The sequence below is a fragment of the Streptopelia decaocto genome (assembly GCF_964273445.1).
Source record: "Streptopelia decaocto genome assembly, chromosome: 7".
NCBI classification, from domain to species: Eukaryota; Metazoa; Chordata; class Aves; order Columbiformes; family Columbidae; genus Streptopelia; species Streptopelia decaocto.
Genome location: NC_138661.1, coordinates 64,784,427 through 64,796,597, shown reverse-complemented (window position 1 = coordinate 64,796,597; position 12,171 = coordinate 64,784,427). Strand labels below are relative to the sequence as shown.

The 12,171-nt window shown below is 37.3% G+C and overlaps 1 protein-coding gene across 9 annotated transcripts in view; it reads left to right on the top strand.

Moving 5' to 3' along the window:
* Window positions 1-12,171, top strand: part of NAV2 (neuron navigator 2) — a 210,849-nt gene that overhangs the window by 172,470 nt on the left and 26,208 nt on the right. For all 9 annotated transcript variants that reach the window (XM_082058912.1, XM_082058913.1, XM_082058911.1 and 6 more), the window contains 5 exons: window positions 1,611-1,771; window positions 3,788-3,976; window positions 8,395-8,447; window positions 9,849-9,872; window positions 9,990-10,064. In XM_082058912.1, the coding sequence (XP_081915038.1) occupies window positions 1,611-1,771; window positions 3,788-3,976; window positions 8,395-8,447; window positions 9,849-9,872; window positions 9,990-10,064 (502 nt within the window). The remainder of the gene's footprint in view (window positions 1-1,610; window positions 1,772-3,787; window positions 3,977-8,394; window positions 8,448-9,848; window positions 9,873-9,989; window positions 10,065-12,171) is intronic.

Genomic DNA, 12,171 nt, shown 5'->3' with positions numbered 1-12,171 from the left:
TCTAAGGTTGTCATTTTTATAACATAAAAAAATGCACCAAAAAAGATTCTTCCGTTGATACATGCAGTTCTAGCAAGATAATCAACACGAGGTCTATTAATTAAATGTTTAATGTGTTACAGAATTTACAAAAGGTATCTTAGGCAATTTAAAAAATAACATCTTAGGAATTGCTTAAAGCAGCTTGCAGGATCACTGAGTTGATGCCTTGAAATTGCAGCTGCAGGTTATTCTGTGCTACACACGCTGTTCTTCACAGCAGCTTTATCCCGTGAAGCCAAGTGCTAAAAGCCTTTCTTAAAATGGTATTTTGTTTAAAATGTTTCTGTGGTTATCAAGTGTGTCTCTAATGAATAAAGACTCTCTTTTAAGACTGAAATATTTGAATGCTGAAGAGGTGGGTATTAATGCTGCAGAAAAAAATCCTTATTGTGTTAAAATGACTGTTCAAAGCCCCTTATTAAACTGATACATGTGCAAAGTTTAAGAGATGCAGATAGTCAGGGACTGTTGCTTAAGTGTTGAGGCATAAGCAGAGGAATGAATGTATTTTTTGAAAGTAGTTTGAGTTTTTGCACTACTATTGTAGTGTTCACATTGATTTAAAATAGTCTTAGTAAGTGATATCTTACATTAGGGTATTGAGTTGGAGGGAATCTAATGAATTAAATAGATAATATCACCTAATAATAGGCTCCAAGCGTTTAGTTTTTGGAAGGAGGACCAGTAAGTCATAAATATTTCTCAGAAGCAGATAGCATAGTGTAAGACTATAAAATCCATCAGCAGACAAGTGTTTCCATGATGCTCTTTCTGTTGATACCTGTGCCCTATCACGTATTTCACATAACACCTGTGATAACATTACCGGTTTTTCAGTCATATAGAGAAGCTGATTTAAAACTTTGCTTAAGCTGAAGCCAGCGGGTGTTTTGCCATTGATATTGGCATAGACAATGTTTCCACTATTTTCTCTGCCTTCAGAAAAGGCTGAACACAGTCTCCTTTATGATGGTTTAAGGCTATTAGTTTTGAACTAAATGGGATACACCTCCACAGGCCTTTAGGTGAACATCTCTGGAATAGGAATTATTGGGTCACAACTTGTTGAAAAATCTGATAATGGATTTGTTGACTTGAATTTGGTTATAATATGACAAAGAGCCAGCTAAGCTTAGTAATGCACCAAAATAGTAAAACAGTGATAGAATTTTGGCATAACCTAAGGAAAGGATTTCCAAATTGTGGCTTTATTTTTAAATCATGCATGTGTAATACACGCCATATTTTGTGCTAGAGTGCACAACTTCTATCTATAGCTGTTCTCTAGTAATTTGGTTACTACTGAAGCCGTAGCAAAGGGTTTTGTGGGATTTTTTTCCCAAACGGAGGTAGTATGAATTAGAAAGAGCTTAGAACAGCTTGGAGCAGCTCCTTCATTCAGAATTGTAATGGGTTTATATAATTTTAATCTTTACATTTCATATGAGAGTTCTTCCATCTTTCCCTCTCTCCCTCCCCAAGTCTTGTGACATTTTGTGGTTGTTTGTTTTTTTCTAATTTTAAATAAATGACAAAGTTCATTTTGCAAAAATGGTATGTTTTTGCAGGTATACTCCATCCTCCCAACTCCGTAATCAAGAAGATGCCAAAGAATGGCTACGCTCCCATTCAGCAGGAGGACTTCAGGACACTGCTGGCAATTCTCCATTTTCATCTGGATCCAGCATAACATCACCCTCTGGAACTAGATTTAACTTCTCGCAGCTTGGTGAATAATTATCTGTTTGAATAATCATAGCAATACATTGCGTGTCTTGAGAATAGCATATGGCACAATCTAATTTCCTTTCAGCAGGTCTGAGTCCCACATTCAACCTCAGGAAGCACTTTCATTGAAATGAGTGTGACTAATTAGCGTTATTATCTCGTATGCCCAAAGGTGGCATACTTGCAATAACTCTTTGAAAATACTTCTCTAGGAGTAATCAGAGGCCTCAGTATAAATAGTGAGCTATGCAGCAGAGTTATTAATATCACACATTGGTGTGTTTAAAGGACTTAAGATGTTGCTTAGTAAAGAATCCAAGTTAGTTAAAATCCAAGCATATTAATTGATATATTTGCCAGCCCTCATCAGCTCAAGTTATGTATTTTTCAGGTGGTTTGTTGGAAAATGGCGTGAAGCTCGGTCTGAAATAATATATACAACTAAGTCAGATAAAATACCATTGCTTCACTTAATTACACTGATAAAAGTAAACACTTTTTAAATGAAGGAAACAATAAAAGTTGCTTGTCAGGATCCATAAAGCGTTGCAGATTTTAGTTGACCATATCTGCAGTTGAAATATACCTAATTTAAAGTGCTGGTAGTGTTTATCTCTGGTGTGCTGATTAAATATTACTTAGTTGCCTTTGCAATTTGTTTAGGTATGTAAATCAATCCTGACAGTATATATTGTCTTTAAGTCAAGTGACATTTGGAAAGTGCTATATCAAACAGGTGTTTTCTGCTTCTTTTTGACGTACAGAATCCCCTCCATCTCTTTTAGAACAATAAAGAAATAATGTACGGAATAATTAGGCCCATAGTTAGGAATTTCTAGTGTGAATTTGCGGCAGTCACTTATTTCTAGTGCAGTTTTGAGTTGCAGCAGTGACATTTTAGAGCCTTTCTCTGAGTGCACTGAAGAGAAACAATTAAACAGCTTTAAATAAACCGACACTTAACAAAATTTCAGCTGAATATGTAGACAGTGTAATTACATTGCCAACAGCTAACAAACTGTCATGAAAGTACCTTAATGGTCCAAAAAAAAAAAAGAAGTGTAGTCCTAGGCCCAGAAAGTTAACTCTTTATGGAGAATATTGAAGATTATTTACTTTAATAAGCTTAAAATGCTGTGCAGCCACAGGCAATTAACAAAAGAAAAATATATTCTGTGTTCTTAAGAAAAGATCTTGGAGATGTTGGAGTCAAGATAGGTCGCTGAGTTTAATAGAAGATGTTGATATGAAAGTTGAGCACCTTTAAACTGAATTATTGTGTCTTCTACAGTCGCCTGTATCAGTTGATGGTTTGTATAGAAACAGGTAATGACAGCGCAGCAAGAGGAACCTGCTAGCAGTTCTGTTGTTCTCTTTCTTTTCCCACAAATAAGTAGTTCTTAATACATAACAGATACAATTTTAGAACAAAAGTCCTTTAAAAAAATGTGAAACTAGAGTAGACGTACTCTAAACACTGGCTGGGAGAATATTGGCTTTTGAGGGCAAATTGGTGGTTTATAATTCTTAGGACCTAACAGTGGAAATAAACTATTAGGAAACTAAAGCTCTTAAAATTTGTGACTTAAATGCATAGAAAAATGTCATTTTCTGAGAACTCGAAAGCTTTGGAGGAGGTAGTTCTTAAGGCCTGTTCTATATAGCCAAAGTGGTAGTTTAAATTCCTTCAGGTGTTTTAGTCCTTTTTGAGGAAGGACTGTTCCAAATTAAATGAGGGTTAATTAGTTCATGCCTACAAGGTGTTAATGAGTTGACTGAGCTTGTCTGCAGAAGCGTAGACATATCATCCAGTGTTTAAAATTACATTATTTACTTGAGTTTTCTTACTCACTAAATTGATTTGCATGCCTCTTATTTGAATTCACTGAATTTAGAAAAAAAATGAAGCCTGGAGAGGATGACATCAAAAATGTGTGTCTTTTGGCAGTTGCACAAAAATTAGGTGTGAAAATTTGCGGTCGAGCAAATAAATTGGTGTTTATTCTTCGCTTTATAGCAAGCCCAACCACTGCAGCCCAGATGAGCCTGTCAAATCCAACCATGCTCCGGACCCACAGCCTTTCCAACGCAGATGGTCCTTATGACCCCTACAGTGACACGCGCTTCAGGAACAGCTCCATGTCCCTGGACGAGAAGAGCAGAACGATGAGCCGGTCCGGCTCCTTCCGCGATGGCTTTGAAGAAGGTCAGTGAACTATGCGGTGGTGCTGGAAACATTTGGAAGATGGCATTCTTACATAAACCAAGTATAAATTTGGTGCTTTTCAGTTCAGCGTAGGGGTCATTTCAGAGCAAAGTTCTCTTTGTGTGGAGCTCTCAGTGTTAAATAGAACTTCAGTCCTGATCGTCATTGTTCTGATGATGTTCATTCAGTGATCCCTCTGACATAGGAAAGCAAGTAAGTGTTTTACCTAGACCATCACTGCTCAAGAAATTGTTCAAACGCATCCTGTGCTTCATTTTTGTGATCTCAGAATAACTCGAGTTCATGCTTAGAGTTGGCATATTAAAGTGCTTCCATGAGTAGGACTGTTCTTCTGAATCTGGGCCTCCACATTTCTGTTTCTAGTATAAATAATTGATACCAGCCAGACTGTTGTTTCTATCCTGATTATAATTTTTCCAGTATTTAATTTGTATTCAAATCGTCTTTAATGGTTATTTCTACTCAATGTCCTGAGCTGATATCACACGGATTCCACAGGAGAGACCTGATTAGTTCTTCAAAACATGTAGTCTCTTCTTGTTCATAGAATCATACAATAGTTTTGTTGGGAAGGTCATTTGGTCCAACCCTCCTGCAATGAGCAGGGACATCTTCAACCGGATCAGTGTGCTCAGAGCCCTTAATTTAATTAGTCTTTATCTTTTCAAATATGTAATCATACCTGATCAAAGAAATGCAAGTCCAGCGAGGGTTGAGCTCTGAGAAGGGGTCATGGGGAGTTCATAGGAAGGTCTTTGAGTCTTCAACCTCCTTCCTGGCAAGGATTGGGAGCTTGGTTGTATATGAAGGCTAATTCATTATTGAATTTCCCAACCTAACTCCATTACATTTAATTGTGTTTTAGAGGACTATGGCTGAGGGTTTTCATTAGGGGTTGAAAATTATTAGAATAATGCTGTAGGCTTGAAAACAGCGTCCTTGCAGGAATTAACCTTTGTTTGTGCTGTGCCCTCAGAAAGCTAGATGGTCATGAACTGTCAGAGACTGCCTGATACCGGGTTGAATTCCATGCTGAGATGAACAGTTCTGCTCTTCCTAAAGAGTTCCTTAATATAACCTGTGAAGGAATTTAAATCACAGCATCTGTGTTGTATTTAGATGATTTGTTGGAAGACCTACTGTAGCAAAATTTAGTCAAGTTTTATTCTTAAAAATTTGTAACCTTAGTCTTTAAGTGTGCTTAAGATTTCAGCAAATCCATTTTGGAGGTTAAACTATCTGTTATAATTCAGAAATTATTGTCCAGGAGAATTTGGCCCTGCAGTGGTAATGCTGAGGAAGTCTCTTTCAGATTTTCCTAAATTTTTGGCACCTAAACGGATAATAACATTTTACTAGATGGGCTTAATGTTTAGGTGCAGTCTCTGTTCAGTTTAAGGATCTTCCGTCACTTCTCTGGCCGTACAGAAGGCAGGCGTAGCCTGCTCATTATCTCCTGCTGACCTCTCAGGGAATCACAAATTATAATTGAACAAGCGCTTCTGAATATGGAATATGTTGTCCTCTGCTTTCAAATCCATGGATGTGTAATTCACCTTCACAGAATGAGAGAATAGATCAAAAGTATGAATACATCATTCACCTTCAACCAGAGACAATGGGTTAAAAAGTATTATAGAAATTAAATTTGTTGTTAATAGACAAATTAATTTTTTACAGTTATACAGTGTCAATAAAGCATAAATCCAGGTCTTAAATAAAGCTTACCAACCTACTTCTTAATTATTTATTACAGACTGCAAGACCTTTGTTTCTTATTAACACCAGCAGGGCCAGGATTTATTCTTAAAAGCCTTTTTTCTTCTGTTTGCATAGTGTGAAGTACAGTCATGTTCTCTCCTCTGTTTAGGGCAAAATGGTAGTTGGCCTTGCAGTGCCTAAACTCTGATAACGAAGGGTTTCAGGACTAGAGAGATGGAGCAGGATCAGCCCCCGAACTACCCAGAACTTCAGGGAAAAACAATATATAAAATATAAGTGGTCTTTTGTCGATGAAGTTTCCCCTCTTCCTTGACCACCATTCTTCCCGCTGACTCCATACGGATACTTCCACCTCCTAGAGAGAACGGAATCAAATTGATTGTCATTGGGATATAAATTTTTTCATTCATTTTTGTGCTACTGACTGTAGGGTAGGACCTGTTCTTTCTACTCATAGGACAGTTGATCACAATTAGACCATTTATTTTCTAACATTAAAAATGATACATGCTTGCGTATGCGTTTAGAGTGCTTTAAAATAATAGCTCCAAAACAATTTGGGTTTGTAGCCTGCGTGCAGATGCACGTTAAATTCAAAAAAACAGCAATCACATCAAGAACATAACTGCCTTCAGGCTCCTAATTAAATAGCCTAAAAGTAGCCATCTGCAGATACTTTAAAAAGAAATTAGGCAAAAATATTAACTCCTTAGTTGTCATTGAAACTAGACATCTCAAATGAAACGCACACTCAAATGATGCAATTGTGACGTATTATAAGGCAGGAGTATGATGCCCAGAGTTACGTGTGCTTTCACTTATTGCATTTTGAGTCTTCTTTCCTCCTTTTGAAGTCCCAATGTGATCTTAAAAAATCCAAGTTAATGCTGATTCAGAAATGCCTGTGTCCCAGTCCATTGCAAGATCTGGTTCTTCTCTGGCTGGTTGGTACGGTTGCTTTCTTCAGTACATTTCTATTAGAAAAAAATTGAACAAAAGAATATAGAGAGACAAACCAGAAAATATTATCGTGTTCTCTGGCTTTCCGTCTTAAAAAAAGGTGAACCTAAGGGTAAAATGCAGGTAAGAAGAAAAGCAACAAGGAGCTCTTAGGTGCCTAACGTCTGTGGTATGAAGAAAGTTAAAATAGTTTAGGAATCTTCAGCTTAGAAAAATAGTGACTGAAGGGAGGGGATAATATATAATTTAGTGCATTGCAAAGATGTTTATCCATTACTTCCCATATCACAGGGGTGTGGAGACAGTCAAGGAACTCACTGACTGATTCAGCAGCAGGTCTAAACTGCAAATAGTTATATTTCTAAACACAAGAAGAGTGTTTTTTGTTACAGACAAAATGTGTCGGTGGGTTCAGAAGTCGTTAACTAAGTTAACGACGGTCGGTAGGGCACAGCGACTATGAAAAATAATGGTCTGAGTGCAGTTTCCATCTCAGGAATTGCCATCTCTGCTGATTCCCAGAAGATGCAAAGGTTGTACCTGGGCAGAAATCACGGGGTGTCCGTCTCCTCCTTGCATCCTTCTCCCTAAACACGGGCTGAGGCTGCAGCCAGAGATGCTGTGTACGATTACACAGACCCTGCCTCTGACTCACACTCGTTATTTTTATGTTCTTAATGCAGTACAGTCCTTAACATCTACCTATAAAGATCATTTTAATTGAAAATATGATTAACTAGAAAAAGCAAATGGGTGTGAGGGGTTTTTTAGACTTTCTTGTGGGTTTTTTAAATTCTCTTAAATTCCACCAGAAGCCAACTTAGACTTTGTTTACTTCTCTTTCCAGCCTTGCCTTAGGATATAATGTCAATGGGAAAGCAGAGACCATTTATTATGAATGTAGGAGAATTTCAGTAGGTAACTAGAGCAAAATGGCAGCTTTTCTAAACTTTTTCTTTTGGCTGCAGGATTTAGATCAAAGAAGTGATTTGATACAATTTAATATGATTTATATGAAGTTACCTGAATGAAAGTTTCAGTTAAGTGCATTTTGTTTCTAAAAATAGAAATAAAGGGAACGTAAATTTGCATGTTTCAGTAGCAGAAAGAGTAGCTTCAGATAGGTTGTTGTGTTTTTTTAATAGCATAAGCAAAAATAAAATTATGTATATGTAAATCCTAACACCAGGGTGATGGTAACAAACTTGAGAATCAATGTATATGTATTTCTCCTACTGAATTAATATTTAAATGCAAAAACTGTTTGACTTGAATTCTTCTTTCCATAAAAGGTTTTGTAGGTCTGGTTATTTTCCTGTGAGAGAACAAACCTTGCCTTGTTAAAGAAATATAATAATTGCTTTAAAGAAAGACAAAAACCCCTGCAGAAATAGGGAATGTTCAGCTCCTCAGTGCCCATGATACAGCTCCTTGCAGCCAGAAGAAGGAAGATACAGCTGCATGTCCCCAAAACCCAGTATGGTTAAATTGTTAAAAGAGCTTTACCAACTCAAAGTTTATGGATTGTATCACCTGGCCATGTATTCTTCAACCTGTACAGTATTGATATAATAATGTAATGAAGTTTATGATGGATAATGGAATTTGTGAAAGTATTTCTTCAGTAGGCTGGTCATTGGTAGTGGATGATTTGTGATGATTCCACTGTGTGGTTGCTGTATTTATATTAATTGTGTTTATTTTCTTTCCTTTAGTGCATGGTTCTTCCCTGTCTTTGGTATCCAGTACGTCATCTATTTATTCGACGGTGAGTATAATGACATGAACAATTTGGGATTACTGATCAAAATTATTGAATTGACTGGTCTTACTGTACTAATCATTTTTGCCACTCAACGATAAGGAAAAAAAAAGTGCTTTTCATTTGATTATGTTCGGAGTGCCAGCTATGAAAGAAACGTTTATAAATGTTTATAAACAATTTATAAAGATGTCTGTGGATATTTAGCAGTATCCTCATTAAGCGCAGACATTAATGGCCTAAAAGCAGCAGTTTATTTTTGGAGTCAGTATTTTACAACTACACTAAATAAGTTTTGCTACAAAGGACCTCGGAAGATCTGAGGAGATTTGAACTTCATTACCTAAAGCACTTCAGAATTTGCTGAATGAAGTCATTCCAGCCTCGTGTTAATGAGTTGCTACTGAAGAAGTTTGAGTAGGTTTTTTAATGCACAGATTTTCAACCTCGCATTCTGTGATTTTAATAATCCTAAAGAAGCCATTTGTTCACTATGCCAGTAATATTTTCTCCAAAAGTATGTGTTCATTTAGGTTATCTGATCCTAAAATAAGACTTCTACTGGAGTTTCAAAATACAGGGTTTTTTTTAAATGCAGTTTGCATTTGCTTATTTTCTTCTAATAGTCTCAGGAAGGGTTTTCCATTTGAATATATGCTATGGAAGATCTTTCAAGTTAAGACCACACCTGTGCTGTCCTGGGGGGGTGTTGTCAATATCCCAGTTCCCCAGATTAAAGGTGGGCCGTGTATTCCTGGGATGCTATGATCACGATTTTGTGGGGTTCTTAAAGCACAGCCCTTTAAAAAAACAAGCAATGGATAGTAATTACTTCTGAAACGTTGGACAGGATCTTTAATTTCAAATTGTTGTGCAAGTGCACTGCATCTTCACGCTTATCACACGTCCATGGTTGAAACAAGCATATGTGATACAACAGTGTATGGAAGAACTTGCTCTTGGCAGATCATATGTAATTGTCTGAGGAGTCTGTCAAACCAGCATAGTGTTATTTAGTGTTATTTCACATATGTGTTTCGCCTTTAAGAAGCTACGTGTGTAACATGGCCTTAAGACCTTGATAATAAATGGAAAATGCCACCTTTCATTGTTGACCTTGCCTCAAGCAAGGTCCTGATGAAGCCAAAATGGATAAAACCTATTGGAAGAATGGAAAACAGACCTTTTCCTCTGGGCTGCTGTCCATAACCCCAGGAGCCACAAGGAAAATACTCAGCAGCTGCTCTCTAAGCTCAGTTTTATGTGTTCTTGGGTGTAATTTTCATGGTGGCTGGTAGTGGAGGGTTTACATAAGGATGGTAGAGTAACTCCCTACCATATACATCAGCTAATAACTTGGGTTAGAAACAAGCCCTTCATGTGTTTTCCTCTGTTTTTATTTTATAGCCTGAAGAGAAGTGCCAGTCAGAGGTAAGAGCACATCGTGTTTGACGGGCATCAGTGTTCTGTCAAGACACCGCATTTTGCGTCTTGCTATTTTATTTCTCCGTATCATGGTGCAGTAAAGTGCTCTCTTAAAATATATAGATTCGCAAGCTACGAAGAGAGTTGGATGCATCCCAAGAAAAAGTGTCAGCTCTGACAACTCAGTTGACTGCCAATGTGAGTACAACTCTGAGAACAAACGCTAACAGAGAATACATTTAACGTACCAATTACCACCCCAGTTTTTAATGAGTGACAGAAAGATTTCATGTGTGTAACATTTGTTTCGCATGGCCTCTGTGTTTAAAAAAATAACTACATGCATGTGAGACCTTCCCAAAAATAACATCCTCTGTCCTACTGAATTGTCTTACGTCATTCTTTAAATGCTGAATCATAATATTAATTTGGCTTTATACATATACAAACCGTCTTCACATCTTGTGGAAATCGTTGAAGACAGTGTCTTTTTTTATAAATAGTGTCTTGTTTTGTCGTTCGGGTGGGGTGAGGTACAGATGAAGGTTATAATCAGTAGCAATAGAAATCGGTGGAAACGTGGATTGAAATGCATTATGCTTTGCTACTGCATAAAGATGTGGGCTGATGACAGGTAATAGTGGCATGAAGGGCTCTGAGAACTTATTTATGGAGTGGACATCCCTGATTTTTACCAGTATGAGCAATACTTCTGCTTGTTTCCTCTGAGGAATTTGAATAAGTAATGTAAAACACTTGGGGGAAATATATATTTGGAAGCCAGGAGATGTCGAAGCGGTGCTGTGCGTGACCCTGAGCAAGTTTATTTATGTGTTCTGTGCTGCAGAAATCTGCAAAACACAAGCTTGCTAGAAAAATAAGCAATTCTAGGGTAAATAAGCTACAGATGAATAGTCATTACATCATATCATACTGACATCCTAGTTTGTGGGAATGAATAAACATCCGAACGCATGCTACTGGAGAGGATATTCCTGTCCATCAGCTCTCCGAATGGGGGGAATACCAAACTTGGCACAGTAAAAGCAGCTTTCATCTGACTGGATACCTGAGCTGGTTTGCATCCAGAAGTATCTTTTGTGTGTAAGAAAGGAACAGAGTCTTGCATACATTTTTTTTTTTTTTTTAATCATCAGATTGTTAAATAACCCAGCTTGTGTCCATCAAGTAACTTGTTGGTTCTGCAACTCATCCAGCTCTGGCTTAGCTTTGTTACGTTCTTCTTCACTCACGGTTCAGATTCATCAGACTTACTCAACACAGTAGTAGCCTGTGTGCAAGAGCAATGAGTAGCACATGCTGTGCCTGCCCCAGCTTCCATTAATTTACTGAGGAATTCGAGTGTGGTCGCTGCTACTGTCTTTGCAGAGAATAGTTTTCAACAGATGCTGCTGCTGTACATTTTTTATTTGGGGGGCCTTTAGGTTTTTTTGGATTTTTTTGTTTGTTTGTGGTTTTTCTTTTTTGTCTCTCAAAAATATTAGAATAAATTATTTTGCTGCTATTCCATTTTTCCTTCGTTCACTTAACTAAAACTTGGGGCTTTTTTTATTCATGCTATTTCAACTTCTTAGACTTGGACCTGTCCCTTATTTGTCAATAGAACAGCTACAGTCCACTGCAGAGGTGGTGCTATAACTGCTCTAGTACTATAGTTTGGTCTTTAGCTGCCTCTTTTCAAGAGAACATACTCTTTCCATGTAAAAGGCCAGGTTCGTTCCCAAAAATATCAAGACTAATAAGTGCTGTTGAGACGCTGCTTTATGAATGTTTCCTTGACACAAGAGTTTTGGGGTTTTTTTAAATGCTTTTAACTTAGGCAATTTTAATTAATCTCGTTATTTATGGTTCCCCCCCTGAATTTTCCTGTATACGCTCTGAAGATTTGATGCTTCTCAAGCCGTCAGGGGCAAGAATTTTGAAAAGGTTCTGCTCCAACTATGAAGGGAGGATAACTATTTTCTGTAGCAGACTGTACAATTTCCAGATAGGAATAATTACAAGGTGCCTGATCCAATTTTGAAAGCAACTTTTTATTAAGGTCAAAGCATAAGGGTTTGTATCCCATTATTAATCCGTGTGGACCCACTTGCCTGTTTATTTTTTGCTTTTGCAAAGTATCACTGAGGATTCTTGGATATCACTTTTGTTGTTCCCTGTTCATCCTCCCCAACAGAAACTTTGCAGACTGTGTTTTTAAAACAAATATTTAGGTTTTCAAACATGTGTAGTGTGAGGGTTTAAATTACTTTTTTGCTATTTTCTCACAGTCTCAGCTTTGCTT